Raw genomic sequence first — 19,386 nt, 5'->3', positions numbered from 1 at the left:
AGCCACTCAAAGTCACCTTATCTTCTTCTAACAGCAGATTCCTTCAGCTTGAAGATAGGAAGATTTGTCCTCTGATCTCTTAGGTGGTGAAGCAGCCCTGGCCGACCACCATGGTCTGTGGGTTGCTCACATAGATCTCAAGAAAGTTGCTGGATGGCCCATAGGCATCATTCAGGTTCTGCTGTTTGGTGAGAAGCCACTGAGTGTCCCCTATGCCACCGCCCACTGCAGGGACTCCCAGCCCACAAGCAGCCAAACAGAGGCAAACGACAAAATTAAATCTTAAGTGCATTATTCACAAATTTTGGTAAAATTAGTAATAAAATCTATTGTGTAAAAATACAAAACTCATCAAAGAACACAATTCATCAACAAAAAGTTTATACTTTATTAAGGAGATGAGTACATCTTTCTTCTTTTCTAGTTCTTAACCTAAGTGGCTATTCTGCCTTTATTCAATGCTCAGGTATAATTTTCCAAATTAAAAACTCACACATTCTTGACTCAGTGAAAGTTAAAGTTTTATTGGAATAATGAGAAGTTGTTTAATGTTTCTTCATCCAAAATTGTATTGTAGATGATAAGAAAAAACTGCATTGCAAACTACTCCTTGTAGACATTTTTCTATATCAGAAAGCACCATAATTTATAACATTAGTACACAATACAGTTGCTAGCTAGAACCCAAACTATTGTAATTTTGAAATTTGAAAAATCATTTTTTAATCTCAATGTAGCCAAGATATAGCTTATTCATTTTGATCCTTAATAAAGCTTGGTATTTAATGATTAAAATATAGAAGATATTAATGTTGATATTAAAGCATGTATTCTTCTGAATGGAATTTTTTCTTAATTGTGTTTATTTTAGGCTGACATTAGACTTTTATTGCTCATTTATATCCCAGATAAACTTCAAGGGAAAGTTTTTCATATTCTTCTTGAATATCATGTCAAATCTTTCATTCTGCTCCACAGTCAAATGGTTTTTCCAGTCTCCTATGGTACCTAATAGAATAAGGACAGGGACAGCATAGGTGTAAGTATATGGAACATTCAAAGCAAAGGTCACTCTTATCAACCTCAGTATATTCTCCAACCCAAATAAATTGATTATGACTTCTCTGTAGAGTTTCATACCTCAATTTTTATAGAAGAATATTCAGTAAAAGAAATGTATGCAATAACATGTTAAACAATCCAGTACTTCATTGTCTCATATATTAGCTGACAAATCATAACCAATCTTTATGAAAAAATAAAAACTTTAACAAATATAAATACATGAAAATTTTGAAGTGTATTTTACCATATGTCAAGCATCATACTAACCACACATTTTAACCAATAAAATACAACATTTCACATGGCTGTAGTTACACATGTTCATGTTTGGGTCTTCTATTTTGTACCATTTGGCTATATGTCTATTTTGTGTAAGTGTCATACTGTTTTTATTATTATATTTCTATAATGTACTTAGAAGTCTGAAATGGAAATCCCTCCATTATTTTATTGTTGGTGATGGTAGTCATGACTACTTTAACTATCCAGATTTTTTAGTAAAATATTAATTTTAAGATGCCTTTTTCTACATTTCTGGGAAGAAAGTTGTGGGACTTTTGATTGAAATTACATTGGATCTATACATTGTTTTGGTAAGATGGTCATTTCTCTATATTAATTCTGCCAATCCATGAACATGGGCAGTCTTACTATTTTCAAATATCTTCCTGAAAGTCCTCACAGACTTAAATGTTTTTCAAAAAACTCTTCCAGCTTTTGGGTTAGGTTCTTTCCTGATGGCTTATTGCCTTTGGATCTCATATAAATGAGATTATACTGATAATCTCTTTCTCAGCATGATTTTGTTGGTGTTATGTAGAAAGGCTACTGGTTTTTGTGAGTTGCTTTTGTCTCCTGCATCTCTTCAAAATTTTATTAATACAGGCTTTCTAATGAATTTTTGATACAATATCATATCATATAAATAGGGATGATGTGACTTCTTTTCTCCCTTTCTATATCTCTTTAATTTCTTTCTCTTGTCTTAGTGCTTTAGCTATGTCTTCAGGGACTGTATTTAAAAACAGTGGGTATAGTTGGCAGCCCTGTGTAATTCTTTATTTTAATGGAATAGCTTAAAATGTTTCTCAGTTTAGGATATTGGCTTGGGCTTGGCATATATACTCTTTATTAAGTTGAAGTATGTTCCTAAAAGTTCTACACTTTATAGCTTTTTTCATGAAAGTGTGTTCAGTTTTGTCAAAGGCTTTTTATGCATCTATTGGGATAATCATGTTATTTTTTCTCACTAAGTTCATTTATATGACTGATTACATTTATAAACTTACATGTTGAATCAAGCCTGCATTTCTGTGAAGAGCTAACATCCTACGACTTGTAAGGCAATGGATTTTATTTTACTTTTTACTTCTTGGGTTTTCAGGCATGGTTTCTTTGTGTGGCCGTGGCTTATTGATCTCAGAGAAAGGCCTACCTATGACTCTGGAGTGCTGGGATCAAAAGCATGTGACACCCTGATAAAGAAGGTTATAGTTCTTAGAAAAGAACTAATACCACCAATTTAATAAATGAGAATAATTCATACTCAAAATTTAAAGCATATTCATATAACATAGATAAATGTAGCTCTCACCAGTCACCAAAGAAATTTCTCTTACAAGCAGGATATTCTCTATAGCAAACAGAGGTTATTATAAAAAACTATAACAGTCCATAATGCAGAGATCAATGGCTACTGTTGTGCTCATGTATAATAAACACACCAATAACACGAATTATATATCTAAGACTCGGGGAGCATTGTGAAAAGTGAACCAAAAGTGTTTATGGGTAATAATTGTGCCTTCTAAAAATCACAGAGAAGCTATAAGAGAAGAGATATTCCTGATATTTCAACAACATAGCTGCTTATGGAAACACCTGAACAATTATGATATCAATAGATGTGCTAATAAGAAAATTAAAAATTTCAACCATCCCACCTCTACATCAAGAACTACAGGCCCCCTTGCCTGCAGTGGAAGACATGGTTCCACCCCTTGCCTTGACAGCATTGGAAAGCTGACTCATGTGGTGTAAGTGCCAAAGAACTGGCCCCATCTCACACCAGCTACAGCTACACTATTTGGTAGAGCAAGTCTGCACCCCACCTCCACAGCACAGTAAAACTGGCCCTAGTGGCAAGACTGCTGGTGAGCCAACAGTTCCTAATCTACACCTAAGAGCAGGTGTAGATGCGGGAAAGCTATAACCCCTTCTTATGCCTGCAGCAGGTGAGTGAGTTGGCCCCAAGGACATGAAAGCAGAAGAACTGTTCCTACCCTTCATTGGCTTCAGCACTCAGGACAGCAGGCCTGCACTTTATGGGCAGCATAAGAAATCTGACCCTGGTGGTGGTAGCCCAGGTGAGCAGCTGAAGATGTGAGAGCAGGAGAGCTAGTCTTGCCCTAAACTGGCTGCACCATTGGGAGAATAAACTTGCACCTCAGCAGGGCAATATAGTAGAGCTGGCTCTGGTGGTGTGGGTACAGGAGAGATGGTTGAAGGACCAAGAGAGCTTCCACCCAGGGCCAGATAGTGGGCTTTGAGTTAGTCCACCCCTACATCTACCCCATCTACAAACTGCTATAGAATATGAAGGAGTTGTAGATCCAAACATATAGGATCTCCATGACATAGGGTAGTAACAGAATATCTGAGAGGAGTCTAGATGAGAATCAAGTATTGATAATGTAGCAGAAACCAGATTCCTCAAACCAGACCAAAGACTCATTGTAATGAACATTAGCAAGTAAAGCTGTTTGGACAAAAGTGCATACTGTATGAAACACCATGACACACTACAGCTTCCATGGAAAGCTTTCTTTTCTTCTTTTAACTAATATGAATAAATATAACTGTGAATTGGATTGGGATGCATTAGGTGAAATTCATAAAGAATCAATAAAAAGATTTTTTTAAAAAAAGAGGTACAGGCAACTATTAATTGCTGTTAAAAGAAGAATTCACCTCTCCTAGTAATGAGCCCCCTAGTTGGTTAAGGAATACAAAGTAGTTAGGCCACTGCCTGGGCAGACCATCAGCATGTCTGTTCTTCTGAAGATCCCACAGTCTGAAGGCCCCCCAGGAGGTCTGCAACAGCCAGGCCAAAAGTAAGGTACCCTTGCAAATAACCAGAGCAGCTGGAAACCCTGAGGAGCTCAGTAGACTCAGGACCCACCTTCACCCCAAACTTTACTGTCAACACAAACCCTACTCACTTTCTGGGATGTGCCTTCTACCTGGGAAGACCATCAGATTCTCTGTTCTTCTGAAGACAGCACAGTCTAAAGGTCCCCCAGAAATCCTGCTAAAGCCATGGCCACAGGCCTACCAGAAGACCTGCAGCAACCCAGGGACACAGGAGGCAGGCTCCAGAAAGAGACTACCAGACCAGCTAACACCACAGATAATCAGATGGTGAGAGGCAAGCACAAGACCATAAACAACAGAAACCAATATACTTTGGCACCATCAGAACCCAGGTATCTCACTACAGCAAGCCCTGGATACACCAACACACCAGAAAACCAGAATGCTGACCTAAAATCCTATCTCATGAAGATAACAACATCTTTAAGGAGGATGTAAATAAGTCACTGAAAGAAATATAGGAAAACACAAGTAAACAGGTAAAAAACCCTTAAAGAGGAAACAAACAAACCCTTTAAAGAATTACAAAAAAAGAAAACAATCAAACAGAAGAAGAATTGAACAAAGTTGTCCAAGACCTAAAAGTAGAAGTAGTAACAATAAAGAAATACAAATGGAGGCAACCCTGGAAATGAAACACCTAGAAAAGGGGTCAGGAACTAAAGATGCAAGCATCAACAACAAAATACAAGAGATAAAAAAGAGAACCTCAGGTGTAGAAGATACCTTAGAAGATATTGACAAAACTGTCAAAGAAAATTCAAAACAGAAAAATCTCTTAACCAAAAACATCCAGAAGATCCAGGATATAATAAAAAAACCAAACCTAAGAATAATAGGAATAAAAGAAAGTGAAAATTCACAGCTCAAAGGAACCAAAAACATCTTCAATAAAATCACTGAAGAAAACATCCCCAAAATAAAGAAAGTGATGGCCATAAATATGTAAGAAGCCTACAGAACATTAAAAGAAAATATAGAACTAGAAAAGACAATCTTCTCATCACATAATACTCAAACCACCAAATGCATAGAACAAAGAAAGAATATTAAAAGCTGTAAGAGAAAATGCCAAGTAACATATAAAGGCAAACCTATCAGAATTACACCAGACTTCTCAACAGAGACACTAAAAGCCAGAAGAGCCTGGACAAAGGTCATGCAGACCCTAAGAGAACACAAATGCCAAAACAAGCTACTATGCCTTGCAAAACTCTCAATATTCATAAAAGGAGAAACAAAAATATTCCAGGACAAAACTAAATTTAAACAATATCTATCTACCAATCCAGCCCTATAGAGGATTCTAGAAGGAAAACTCCAAAATAAGGAAGATACCTACACCATAGAAAAAACAAGATATTAATCATGTCACAACAAAAGCAAAACGAGAGAATCACATACACGTAATGCTACCTCTAACAATAAACATAACAGGAACTAAGAATCATCTGTCTTTAATATCTCTCAATATCAATGGACACAATTCCCCAATAAAGAGACATAAGGTAACAGACTGCATATGCAAGCAGGATCCAGCATTTTGCTGCATACAAGAAACACACCTCAGTGACAAAGACAAACATTACCTCAGAGTTAAAGGCTGGAAAAAAGTCTTCCAAGCAAATGATCTCAAGAAACAAGTAGAATTTGAAATCCTAATATACAATGAAATATATTTTTAATCATCAAGAGAAAGTGTCACTTCTGAACATCTATGCCCCAAATTCAAGGATATACACTTTCTTAATAGAAACTTTATTAAAGTTCAAAAATCACATTAACCACCACACAATAATAGTGGGAGATTTCATCACCACACTCTCCCCAATGGACAAGTCCTTGAAATAGAAACTAAACATAGATACAGTGAAACTAATAGAGGTTATGAACCAAATGGCTTTAACAGATATATATATATATAGAACATGCCACCCTAAAACAAAAGAATATACCTTTTTCTCAGCACCTCATGATACCTTCTCCAAGACTGACCATATAATCAGTCACAAAGCAAGCCTCAACAGATACAAAAAGATTGAAATAATTCCATGCATCCTATCAGATCCCCACAGGCCAACAACAACAACCAAACACTTCATAGCCATGGAAACTGAATAACTCTCTATTCAATGATAATTTGGTCATAGAAGAAATAAATAAATTAAAAACTTTCTTTTTAGTACTCAATGAAAATAAAGGCACAACATACCAAAACTTATGGAACACAATGAAAGCAGTGCTAAGAGGAAAATTCATAGCACTAAGTGCCCTCATAGAGAAATTGGAGCGATCCTACACTACCAACTTAACACCACACCTGAAAGACCTAGAAGAAAAAGAAGTGAACACACCCAAGAGGTGTAGAAGGCAGGAAACAGTCAAACTCAAGGCTGAACCAACCAAATAGAAACAAAGAGAACAATACAAAGAATCAGCAAAACCCAGAAGCTGGTTCTTTTAGAAAATCAACAAGATATATAAGCCCCTAGCCAAACTAACTAAAGGGCCTAGAGACAGTATCCAAATTAACAAAATCAGAAATGGATAGGGAGACATAACAGAAACTGAGAAAATTTTAAAAATCCATCAGATTCTACAACAAAAGCCTATATACAACAAAACTAGAAAATCTAGATAAAATGAATAATTTTCTAGACAGATATTATGTTTCAAAGTTAAATCAAGACCAGGAAAAATGTCTAAACAAGCCCATATTCCCTAGAGAGACAGAGGAATTCACTAAAAACCTCCCAACAAAAAAAAAGCCAAGGACCAGATCCCTTTAGTACAGAATTTTACAGACTTCCAAAGAAGAGCTAATGGTGATACTCCTCAAACTATTTCATAACATAGAAACAGAAGGAACCCTGCCTAATCCATTCTATGTTGCCACAATTATTTTGATACCTAAACCACACAGAGATCTAACAAAGAAAGAGAACTTCAGATCAAACCAATTTTGATTATAAAAATTTACGCAAAGATACTCAGTAAAATTCTCACAAACCACATCCAAAAAAACATCAAAATGATCATTCACCATGATCAAGTAGGTTTCATTCCAGGGATGAAAGGATGGTTCAATATATGAAAATCCATTAATGCAATCCACTATATATACATACTAAAAGAAGAAAATCACATGATCATCTCATTAGCTGTTGAAAAAGCATTCGACAATATACAACACTTCTTAATGTTAAAAGTATTGGACAGATCAAGAATTCAAGGTTCTTAACTAAACATAATAAAAGCAACATATAGCAAACCAACAGCCATTATCAAATTAAATGGACAGATACCTGAAGCAATCAGATTAAATCAGGAACAAGCAAGGATGTCCACCCTCCCCATATCTATTCAATATAGTGCTCAAAGTTCTAGCCACAGAAATAAGAAAACAAAAGGAGATCAAGGGGATACAAATTGGCAAAGAAGAATTCAAGGTATTACTATTTGCAGATGATATGAAAACATCTTCAGTAAATGGTGCTGGTCTAACTGGAAGTCAGTGTGTAGAAAATGAAAATAAACCCATATTTGTCACCTTGCACAAAGCTCAAGTACAAGTGGATCAAAAACCTCAATGTAAAACCAGATATACTGAATCTAATAGAAGAGAAATTGGGAAAAAGCCTCAAACTATGACCTGGAGGTGGAATTGGGGGGAATTTCCTAAACAGAACTCCAATGGCTCAAATGGGACATCAAGAAACTGAAAAGCTTTTGTAAGGAAAAGGACATAGTCATTAGGACAAAGCAGCAACCTACAGAATAGGAAAAATCTTCACTAACCCCACATCTGATAGAGGGCTAATATCCAAAATATATAAAGAACTCCTTGAGCTAACCTAAAAAAAAAAAAAAAAAAAACCAATGAAAAAACGGGGTATAGAACTAAGAAGCAGAGAATTCAAAACAGAAGAATCTTGAATGGCTGAAAAACACATAAGGAAATATGCAAAGTCCTTCATGATCAGGAAAATGCAAATCAAAACAAGTCAGAGATACCACCTTACACCAATGAGAATGGCTAAGATCAAAAATTCAGGTGACAGCACATGTTGGCAAGAATGCAGAGAAAGAAGAAAACTCCTCCATTGCTGGTGGGACTGCAAACTGGTACAACCTCTCTGGAAATCAATTTCCTCACAAAATTGGAAATAGATCTACTTAAAGACACAGTTATACCACTCCTGGGCATATAACCAAAATATGTCCCACCATGCCACAGGGCAAGTGCTACACCATGTTCATAACAGCCTTATTTGTGATAGCCAGAAGCTGGAAACAATCCAAATGTCCCTTAATGGAAGAATACATACAGAAAATATGGTTCATTTTCACAATGAAATACTATTCAGCTATTAAAAATGAGGACATCATGTGCTTTGTGGGCAAATGAATGGAACTAGAAAATATAATCCTAAGTGAGGTATATCAGACCCTAAAGGACATGCATGGTAGGAACTTATTAATAAGTGAATATTAGCCAAAAAAGCATAGAATTTTCAGGATACAATCCAATGTACTCAAAAAGGTTAACAAGCCTTAGTAACCAAGTGACGCCGGGTGGTGGTGGTGCATGCCTTTAATCCCAGCACTTGGGAGGCAGAGGCAGGTGGATTTCTGAGTTCGAGGCCAGCCTGGTCTACAAAGTGAGTTCCAGGACAGCCAGGAAACCCTGTCTCGAAAAACCAAAAAAAAAAAAAAAAAAAAAAAAAAAAAAAAAAAAAAAAAGTAACCAAGTGACGATGCTTCAATCTCACTAGGGAGAGAGAAAAAAACAGAGGGCAGACGGAGGAAGCAAAATGGGTGAAAGGGGGAGGGCCAGGGAAAAAGGAACATAGGTATGTGGGAAGGACCAGGAGTGAAGCCCTGAGAGCCAGGAGGATGTATGGAAACATACAACCTCATGAGTTGGGAGGTGGAAGAGACACTCTAGAATGTACCAGAGACTTGGGAAGTGAGAGAATCTCTAGACTCAAAGGAAAGGACCTTAGATGAAGTGCCCAACAGTGGGGAGAAGAAACTTGTAGAATCTACAAGTTTCCAGTAGAAAGACAGGGCATCAAGTGGAGGGATGGGGATGCCATCCCACAGTTAAAACTTCTGACTCAGAATTGTCCGTGTCTAAATGGGAGGAGAGGCCCTTGGTCCTGGAAAGGCTGGATGCTCTAGGGTAGGAGAATGCCAGGGCAGGGAGGCAGGAGTGGGTGGGTGGGTGGAAGAGCACCCTCATAGAAGCATGAGAAGGGAGAATAGGGTGGGGGTTTCTGAAGGGAAAACTAAACCAAGAAAAAAAGTATAACATTTAAAATGTAAATAAATAAAATATCCAATAAAAATGGAGAAGAGGAGGGAAAGAAGGTACAGTGACCAACCTAAATTGGGACCCATCTCAAGAGGAGACTCCATGGTCTAACAATATTACTGATGCTATAATGCACTTACAGACAGGAGCCTAGCATGGCTGTCCTCTTAGAGGCCCACTAAACAGCTGACTAAGACAGAAGCAGATACTTACATCCAACCAATGGACAGAAGCCAGGGACTCCTGTGGTTGAATTAGGAAAAGGCTGGAAGAAGCAAAAAAAAGGAGGGCGATACTATAAGAAGATAAGCAGTCTCAACTAACCTGGACCCCTGAGGTCTATCTGATTCTGAGGCAACAATCAGACAATATACACTAGATGATCCAAGTCCCCCAACACATACACAGCAGAGCACTGCCTGGTCTGTCATCAAATGCACCTAACCCTTGAGAGACTTGAGGCCTGGGGGAATGGGGAGGTGTGGTGGGGTACAGGCAAGGTATAGTTGGGAGTAGGGGAGGAGGAACGGAATTAGGAACTATCAGAGGGCAGAATGGAAAGGGGTAACCAGTGGACTGAGAGAGGGAGAGAGAGAGAGAGTGAGAGAGAGAGAGAGAGAGAGAGAGAGAGAGAGAGAGAGAGATCTTTACAGTTTTCTATCTGCATGTGCAGCTGATTCTGTGTCACAGAGCTCCATACACAAATACTGCAGGGAGAGAACTGGTCTCTCAGGAGTGCTGACTTACCTGTGAGCACAGGTAAAACTACCACTTTTGCTCCAAGGGACCCACCAGAAATGTTAGGACACAAGAAATGAGGAGCAGTGTGTGACAGAATCCTTCTGGTTTTTCTCTGCATCCAGAGCTGACCCTGTGCCACAGCTCTCCATACCCAAATACTGCTGGGAGAGAGCTGGTCTCCTAGGAGTGCAACACACATGTGAGAACAGGTGAGACTACACTTCTGCTAAAATTTCTGGCCCAAGAAAGACAAGCCCAGAGACATCAGGACACGGGAACCAAGGAACAGCTGGGGACAGAATCCTTCCAGTTTTTATCTGCACTCTGGAGCTGAAAATGTGCCACAGCTCTCCATACCAAAATTCCTCTCAAAGTGAACTGGTTTCCCAGGAGTGCTGACACACAGGCTTGCAGGAGGGACAAGCCACAGTCAGAGACAGCAAGACCAGCTAACACCAGAGATAACCAGATGGCAAGAAGAAAGGACAAGAACATAAGCAACGAAACTCAAGGCTACTTGGCAACATCAGAACCCAGTTCTCCCACCACAGCAAGCCCTGGATACTGGAACACATGAGAAAAGCAAGACTCTGATTTAATATCATATCTCATGATAATGATAGAGGACATTAAGACAGACATAAATAACTCCCTTAAAGAAGTACAGAACACAAATAAACACATAGAAGCCCTTAAAGAGGAAACACAAAAATCCCTTAAAGAATTACATAAAAACACAACCAAACAGGTGAAGGAACTGAACACAACCATGCAGGATCAAAAGTGGAAATAGAGACAATAAAGAAATCACAAAGGGGGACATCCCTGGATATAGAAAACCTAGGAAAGAGATCAGTAGTCATAGATGCAAGCAATACCAACAGAATAAAACAGATAAAAGAGAGAATCCCAGGGGCAGAAGATGCCATGGAAACATTGCAACAGTCAAAGAAAATGCAAAATGCAAAAAATTCCTAACCCAAAACACGCAGGAAATTCATGACACAATGAGAAGAAAAACATAAGGATAATAGGTATAGAAGAGAGTAAAGATTCCCAAATTAAATGGACAGTAAATGTCTTCAACAAAATTATAGAAGAAAACTTCCCTAAGGTAAAGAAAGAGTTGCCCATGAACATACAAAAAACATACAGAACTCCAAATAGACTGGACCAGAAAAGAAATTCCTCCTGTCACATAATAGTCAAGACACCAAATGTACAAAAAAGAAAGAATATTAAAAGTGGTAATAGAAAAATATCAAGTAACATATAAAAAAATCACACCATCAGAATTACACCAGACTTCTCACTAGAGACTATGAAATCTACCTAAGCAGATATCATATAGACCCTAAGAGAACATAAACATCAGCCCATGCTACTATACCCAGCAAAACTATTAGATACTACAGATGGAGAAAACAAGATGTTCCATAACAAAAGATACAAATTTACACAATACCTTTCAACAAATCCAGGCCTATAAAAAATAATAAATGGAAAGCTCTAGCACAAGGAGGAAAACTACACCCTAGAAAAAGCAAGAAATAATCTTTCAACAAATTGAAAAGAAGATACCCAAGCAAACATAACTCCACCTCTAACAACAAAATTAACAGGAAGCAACAATCACTATTTCTTAATATCTCAAACATCTCTGGACTCAATTCTCCAATAAAAAGACAAAGACTAACAGACTGGATATGTAAACAGGACCCAGCATGGAGGTCAGCATGTAGAAGAATGCAGATTGATCCATTTTTATCTCCTTGTACAAAGCTCAAGTCTAAGTGGACCAAGGGTCTCCACATAAAACCAGATAAACTGAATCTAATAGAAGAGAAAATGGGGGGAAAGCCTCAAACATATGGGCACAGGGGAAACTTCCTGAACAGAACACCAACGGCTTATGTTCTAAGATCAAGAATTGACAAATGGGACCTCATAAAATTGGAAAGCTTCTGTAAGGCAAAGGACACTGTCAATAGGACAAAATGGCAACCAACAGATTGGAAAAAGATCTTTAACAATCCTACGTCCAATAGAGGACTAATATCCAATATATACAAATAACTCAAGAAGTTAGACAACCAAGAACCAAATAATCCTATTAAATAATTGGGGAACAGAGCTAAACAAAGAATTCTTAACCGAGGAAACACAAATAGCCAAGAAACACCTAAAGGAATGTTCAACATCTTTAGTCATCAGGGAAATGCAAGTCAAAACAACCATGAGATTCCACCTCACACCAGTCAGAATGGCTAAGTTCAAAAGCTCAGGTGACAGAAGATGCTGGTTAACATGTGGAGAAAGAGGAACACTCCTCCATTGCTGGTGGAATTGCAAGCTGGTACAACCACTCTGGAAATCAGTGAGCAGTTCCTCAGAAAATTAGACATAGTACTATCTGAGGGCTGAGCTACAGCCAGAAAATGTTCCAACATGTAATATGGATTTATGTGCTACTGTGTCCATAGCAGCCATATGTATAATAGCCAGAAGCTGGAAACAAACCAGATGTCCCTCAACAATGTAATGGATACAAAAAGTGTGGTACATTCACACAGTAGAATAGTACTCAGCTATTAAAAACAATGACTTAATAAAATTCACAGGCAAATGGATGGAACTTGAAAATATCATCCTAAGTGAGGTAACTCAATCACAAAAGAACACACATGGTATTCACTCACTGATACATGGATATCAGCACAAATACTTGGAATGCCCAAGATACAATTCACAGATCACATGAAGCTCAAGAACAAGAAAGACCAAAGTGTAGATGCTTTAGTGCTTCATAAAAGGGGGAACAAAATACTCATAGGAGTAAATAAGGAGATAATCTATGGAGTAGAAACTGAAAGACAGGCCATCCAGAGACTGCCCTATCTGAGGTTCCATTCCATATATAGTCGCCAAACCTGGACACTATTGCAAATGCCAAGAAGTGCTTGCTGACAGAGGTCTGATATAACTGTCTCCTGAGAGGCTCTGCCAGAGCCTGACAAATACAGAGGTGGATGCTCAGAGCCAACCATTGGACTGAGCCTTAGGGTCCCTGGTGGACAAGTTGGAGAAAGGATTGAAGGAGCTGGGGGTTTGCAGCCCCATGGGGGAGCAAAAGTATCAACTGGCCACATCTCCTGGAGCCCCCAGGGACTGGACCACCAACCAAAGAGTACACATGGAGGGACCCATGGCTTTGGCAGCATATGTGGCAAAAAAAAATGGCCTTGTTAGACATCAGTGGGAGAAGTGGCCCTTGGTCCTGTTGGGGTTCAATGCCTCAGTGTAGGGGAATACCAGAGCTGGAAAGCAGGAGTGGGTAGGTAGATGAGGGAGCACACTCATAGAGGCAGGATATGGGGATGGGATAGGGGGTTTCTGGAGGGGAACCAAGAAAGGGAATAACATTTGAAATGTAAATAAAGAAAATTTCCAATTTAAGAAAAAAAAGTGGTTAGCCCTAAAACTATATAGATACAACCCATATTAATAGAACTCAGTGAGTTGTATTTAAATATTGATATATATTATATATAATATGAATACACATAACACACATATATATGTGTATGCACACACACACACACACACATATATATATATATATGAATATATGACATGCATTTCTATATAAAACAAAATAAAACCATCATTTTGAGATTGAGTGACAACATCACATAGGAGAATTTGGAAGTAGAAATCATGGCAAGGTTTAGAAATAGTAAACGGAAGGAGGAAAGTGATTTTACACATAAATATATAAATATACATATTATATATGTATATTCATATATATGCATATACAAATATTTGGGGGAGGAGGTTGAGACAGGGTTCCTCTGTGTAGCCCTGGCTGTCCTGGAACTTAATCTGTAGACCAGGCTGGCCTCAAACTCACAGAGATCTACCCATCTCTGTCTCCTAAGTGCTGGGATTAAATGCATCCACCACCATGCCTGGTGTAATGTAATTGAAATAAAGAATTAAAAAGCAATGTAAAGACTAGAAACAATTGCAATTGCTAAGTGTCATAATACAGGAACTTTTAAAAATTAAATACTTATTACCCAAATATAAATGTATGATATATATAAAATACAGTTCAACATTGTGAATTTAACTATTTTAGTGAAGAATGAGAATGAAAGACTTTCAATTAATGATGTCAAGTTCACAAAGGGCACCAGAACTGTGATTACTGTGATTACTCAGGATAAATATTCATAACAAATATTAAGAAACTTTTAAAATGGAAACAGTAACATGGTATTTTCTGATGTCACATCTGACTTACAAAGAATATTTCTTGAATTTGGAATAGATAGCAAATTAATATTGATATGAGGATTGGAGAGCTTTAGTTTAGTTGGAGAATAAGTAGTAAAAACAATGTTAAATAAGAGAAGAGAAAAAAAGCATTTTTGTAAATTATCAATATCTAGAGCAACTTTAATAAAACATTTTAAAATTTTGTATAATTCAATGTCCATCATCATCAGGATAGGGGATGAATAACTTAAAGTAATCAAGATACATGTTAAGTCCTGCTTTACAATGTTACAGAATGAGACCACACTATCTGGATATGGTTGTTCATGCCTCTGTTCCCATCATTTGGAAGGTAGAGGCAGGACTAAGATATGGAGGTAATGGTCAGTTACACATACTAAATTCAAAACCAGTCTGAGCCACATGAATGAGACTTTGTTTAAAAAATGAAAGTGAAATCTCAATTATTGATAGATAATATAATTACAGAAGATAGTGTGAGTAAGACACTATTATAATTATTGTGAGGTTATATGAATTGTTGTGTAATTATTTTAAAAGATGATGACACACAAGGAAAGAGCAATTAACCTCCTGCACTTCAAATATAGACTCTTTATAATATCCTGAATTAAATGATCAGAAGTAAAAATTAAAATTCTTCTGGACTAATGCCTCTTTCCATCTACAGACAAATTACTGTCCAAAAAAGGACACACTTGAAGAATAGTCAACTGATTATATCTGCCTAGACAGAGTAATCATCCCTTAATAATTCTGCATCACTAAGGTCTGTCAGATGATCCTGGGCCAGAAGGTTGAAGATCAGGTGCTCCAAAGTTTTGTAGTATAGGGACTGTCCAGGTGTTCAGTAGTCTCTATAAATTGGCTAAGTTTTAGAAGTTATGCTTTGTACTTCTCATAATTTCAGTTAATTCAGTCATTCTGGATTTCTGACGGGGTTGAAAACTTATAGTCTCATAGCCAATCCCGGCTATTTACCTTAAGAGAAAAGATTTGACTGGATGGTTTTCAGCTGACATTCATTCTAAAGCCAAGAAAAAAAGCCAGGTTCAGAACTAAGTGTTTTAGTTAGGAGAGATGACAGAGGTTCTGGTTAGTCAACAAAATGATGGACTGGGTATTAGAACTATCTTGTACCTCACTGGTACAAACTGGTATAATTATGCTCTAATTGTATTTTGAGAGAAAAGTTTTATTTAACAGCAAGGGTGATATGTAGGAGGAGCTAAGGTGAGAAAAAGAGAAGGAGAAAGGAGAGGAGGAGAAGAAGGAGAGAAGCTAGGTGATAAGAGAGAGAAGGGGGGGACATGGAGGCAGATGTTCACGTGTCTCCACCAGTCAAAGATAGTTGATATATCTAGGTTGGGTATTGGGTTACACTTCTGATTGAGCATTACCAAACTCATAAAGCCTTTGATTAACATTTTTTTAAAATTGTATAAAAACAAAAAGGAAAAGGGGGCATGGGATAGGGGTTTTCTAGGGAGGGGAATTGGGAAAGGGGATGGCATCTGAAATGTAAATAAAATATCCAATAAAAAATTCTTCTGGACTAAGCCATGCAACATGCCTCAAGTCTAAAATCCAAAAACTGGTATTCTATCTTGCTTCTTAGTTATGGGTGCCCAGATTTCTGCCAACAAGCCCTCCCAGAAGAAGGCAGGGAAAATGTGGAAGTCAGGAGTCCACAATGATTCCTGGACTCCTCTCTGGGAACTCAAGTGCCATCAGTATTGCAGAGAGAGAGAAAGAGAGAGAGAGAGGAAAAAGAAAAAGGAGGAGAAGGAGGAGGAGGAGGAGGAGGAGGAGGAGGAGGAGGAGGAGGAGGAGGAGGAGGCAGTAGTTCTGCCCTCAATCTCACAAAACCCAGAGGAAGCAGGGCCTCCCAGGAGCTCTAACCCAGGCAGTATCTTTTTTTAAAATATTTTGATATGCCTAAAAGAGCTCAATGGCTGGGCCACTTTCTAACCTCTACATGGCTAATCCACTGCCTCTAATATTCCCATGTTACTACTTATTATTAAAATCTATATTCCATCTTTACTGCCCTAGACCCAGACATGCAGCCCTCATGGGCCACAGTGATCCCCCAGCTCCCACAGGTCGGCTTTGTTCTCTATCCTGCATCTCTCAGATTTGGTGTCTCTCCTCTCCTCCTGGGGTGTCAGATCTCCCTCTTCCATTCTTTTCCTCTGTCCCTTGCCTGGGAATCCTATAAGTCTGCTTCTGTCCCTCTGCCCAGCCATTGGCTGCTGCCAACTTTGTTTACCAACCAAAACCAACAAGGGGCAGAGTACCCTCAGTGCCTTATGTGCGATTTGGGGAACCCAAATTAACATAATACAAGCAGTATTAGACCAAGCCCACAACAATATGGTTCCTATGGGGATTGAATGAATCTAAAACATGCACAGTACCTAGCCAGAAAAAAAAACCCTCACTGTTCACAGATATTGCTAACATATGCCAGTCTATTCATTTTGTTTTATTTTATTTTCCCTTTTTATTGGATATTATAGTTACATTTCAAATTTTATCCCCTTACCCCATTAACCCCACCACACAGGAACCTCCTATCCCATCCCCCTCCTTCTGCTTCTATGAGGATATGCCCCCACCTACCCTCACTCCCACCTCCCCATTCTCAGATCCCCCCCACATTCGGTGTTCAGCCTTCATAGGACCAAGGATCTCCTCTCCTACCTATGCCTGACAAGGCTATCCTCCCCTACATATACAGATGGTGTCATGGGTCCTTCCCTATGTTCTTCCAGGCTGGTGGTTTAGACACTGGGGAGCTACCCAGGCAGTACTTTAGGTAAGGGAACAGCAACACCCACCTCAAACAAGGAGTAACTGGGACACTCTAGGACTGAGGAATTTACTCCTGGCCTGAAGCACTGGTTCCTTTCAGACTATGCCTGAGCACTGAGTAGATATTGGGTCTCAGCTCTAACCCCAGTAGTAACACTCACCCCACACTGTTCTGATACAACCAAGATAATAGGAAAGACAAGCTCCAGTCAGAGACAGGGCAGGTAGCACTAAGGAGATTCTGATGGTGAAAGGCAAGTACAAGAACATAAGCATAAGCAACCCAGAGTACTTGGCATAATTAGAAACTAGTTCTCCCACATTAGAAACTCCTGAATTCCTCATATCACTAGGAAATCAAGATTCAGATTTAAAATCTTCCAAGAAGAACTCTCAATTTTAAACATTTATGTTCCAAATGCAAGGGCACCCACATGCATAAAAAAACTTTACTAAAGCTCAAAGCATACATTGCAAATCACATAACAATAGTGAGAGACTTCAACACCTCACTCTCATCAATGGACAGGTCATGGAAACAGAAACTAAACAGAGAAACAGTGAAATTAACAGAAGTTATGGACCAAATGGATTTAACAGATATCTACAGAACATTTCATTCTAAAACAAAAGAATATACCTTCTTCTCAGCACCGCATGGTACCTTCTCCAAAATTGGCCATATAATCAGTCACAAAACAGGCCTCATCAGATACAAGAACATTGAAATATTCCCATGCATTCTATCAGATCACCACAGACTAAAGCTGGTCTTCAATAACAACAAGAACAACAGAAAGCCCACATACACATGGAAATGAACAACACCCAACTCAGTGATAACTTTGTCAAGAAAGAACAAAAGAAAGAAATTGAAGACTTTTTAAAATTTAATGAAAAGAAGACACAAGATACCCAAACTTATGGGAAACAATGAAAACAATACTAAGAGGAAAACTCATAACTTTGAGTGCCTCCAAAAAGAAACTGGAGCAAGCATTCACTAGCAGCTTAAAAGGACACATGAAAGTTCTAGAAAAATAGAAGCAAATACACCCAAGAGGAGTAGAAGGCAGGAAATAATTAAACTCAGGGCTAAAATAAACCAAGTAGAAACAAAAAGAACTATACAAAGAATCAACAAAAAAAAAGCTGGTTCTTTGAGAAAAACAAAAACCATAGCCAGACTAACCAGAGGGCACAGAGACATTATCCAAATTAACAAAATCAGAAATAAAAAGGGTTATACAACAATAGAAACTGTGGAAAATCAAAAAATAATCAGATGCTACTACAAAAGCCTATATTCAACAAAACTGGAAAATCTTGATGAAATGGACAATTTTCTAGACAAATGCCAGGTACTAAAGTTAAATCCAGATCAGACAAGCCATGTAAACAGTCCTATAACCCATAAAGAAATAGAAGCAACCAAGATAATAGGAAAGACAAGCTCCAGTCAGAGACAGGACAGGTAGCACTAAGGAGATCCAGATGGTGAAAGGCAAGTGCAAGTGTAAGAACATAAGCATCAGCAACCCAGGGTACTTGGCATCATTGGAACCTAGTTCTCAGACATTAGAAAGTCCTGAATTCTTCATATCACCAGAAAAGCAAGATTCAGATTTAAAATCACTTCTAATGATGATAAGAGAAGACTTTAAGAAGGACATAACACTCTCAAAGAAATTAAGGATAACACAGGTAAACAGGTAGAAGTTCTTAAAGAGGAAACACAAACATCCCTTTAAAAATTATAAGAGAATACAACCAAACAGGTGAAGTAATTGAACAAAACCATCCAGGATATAAAAATGGAAGTAGAAACAGTAAAGAAATCACAAAAGGAGACTACCCTGGAGATAGAAAACCTAGAAAAGAAATCAGGAGTCATAGATGCAAGCATCACCAACAGAATACAAGTGATGGAAGAGAGAAACTCAGGTGCAGAAGGTACCATAGAAAATATTGACACAACTGTCAAAGAA

The 19,386-nt window shown here is 38.1% G+C and overlaps 1 protein-coding gene across 6 annotated transcripts in view; it reads right to left on the bottom strand.

Annotated features, from left to right (window-relative positions):
- Positions 1-364: 364 nt before the first annotated feature.
- The window catches only part of LOC117724966 (amine sulfotransferase-like), a 77,905-nt gene continuing 58,883 nt past the window's right edge, over positions 365-19,386 (bottom strand). For 3 of the 6 annotated variants that reach the window (XM_076917046.1, XM_076917047.1, XM_076917043.1), the window contains 2 exons: positions 10,283-10,456; positions 365-1,008 (listed from right to left, as the gene is read on the bottom strand). In XM_076917046.1, coding sequence (XP_076773161.1) covers positions 887-1,008; positions 10,283-10,456 — 296 coding nt within the window. In that variant the 3' untranslated portion in view covers positions 365-886. The remainder of the gene's footprint in view (positions 1,009-10,282; positions 10,457-19,386) is intronic. The other 3 variants (XR_013105440.1, XM_076917045.1, XM_034524972.2) reach the window with 1 other exon arrangement.

This window comes from Arvicanthis niloticus, chromosome 20 (genome assembly GCF_011762505.2).
Source record: "Arvicanthis niloticus isolate mArvNil1 chromosome 20, mArvNil1.pat.X, whole genome shotgun sequence".
NCBI classification, from domain to species: domain Eukaryota; kingdom Metazoa; phylum Chordata; class Mammalia; order Rodentia; family Muridae; genus Arvicanthis; species Arvicanthis niloticus.
This window is presented reverse-complemented; position numbering and strand designations above follow the sequence as displayed.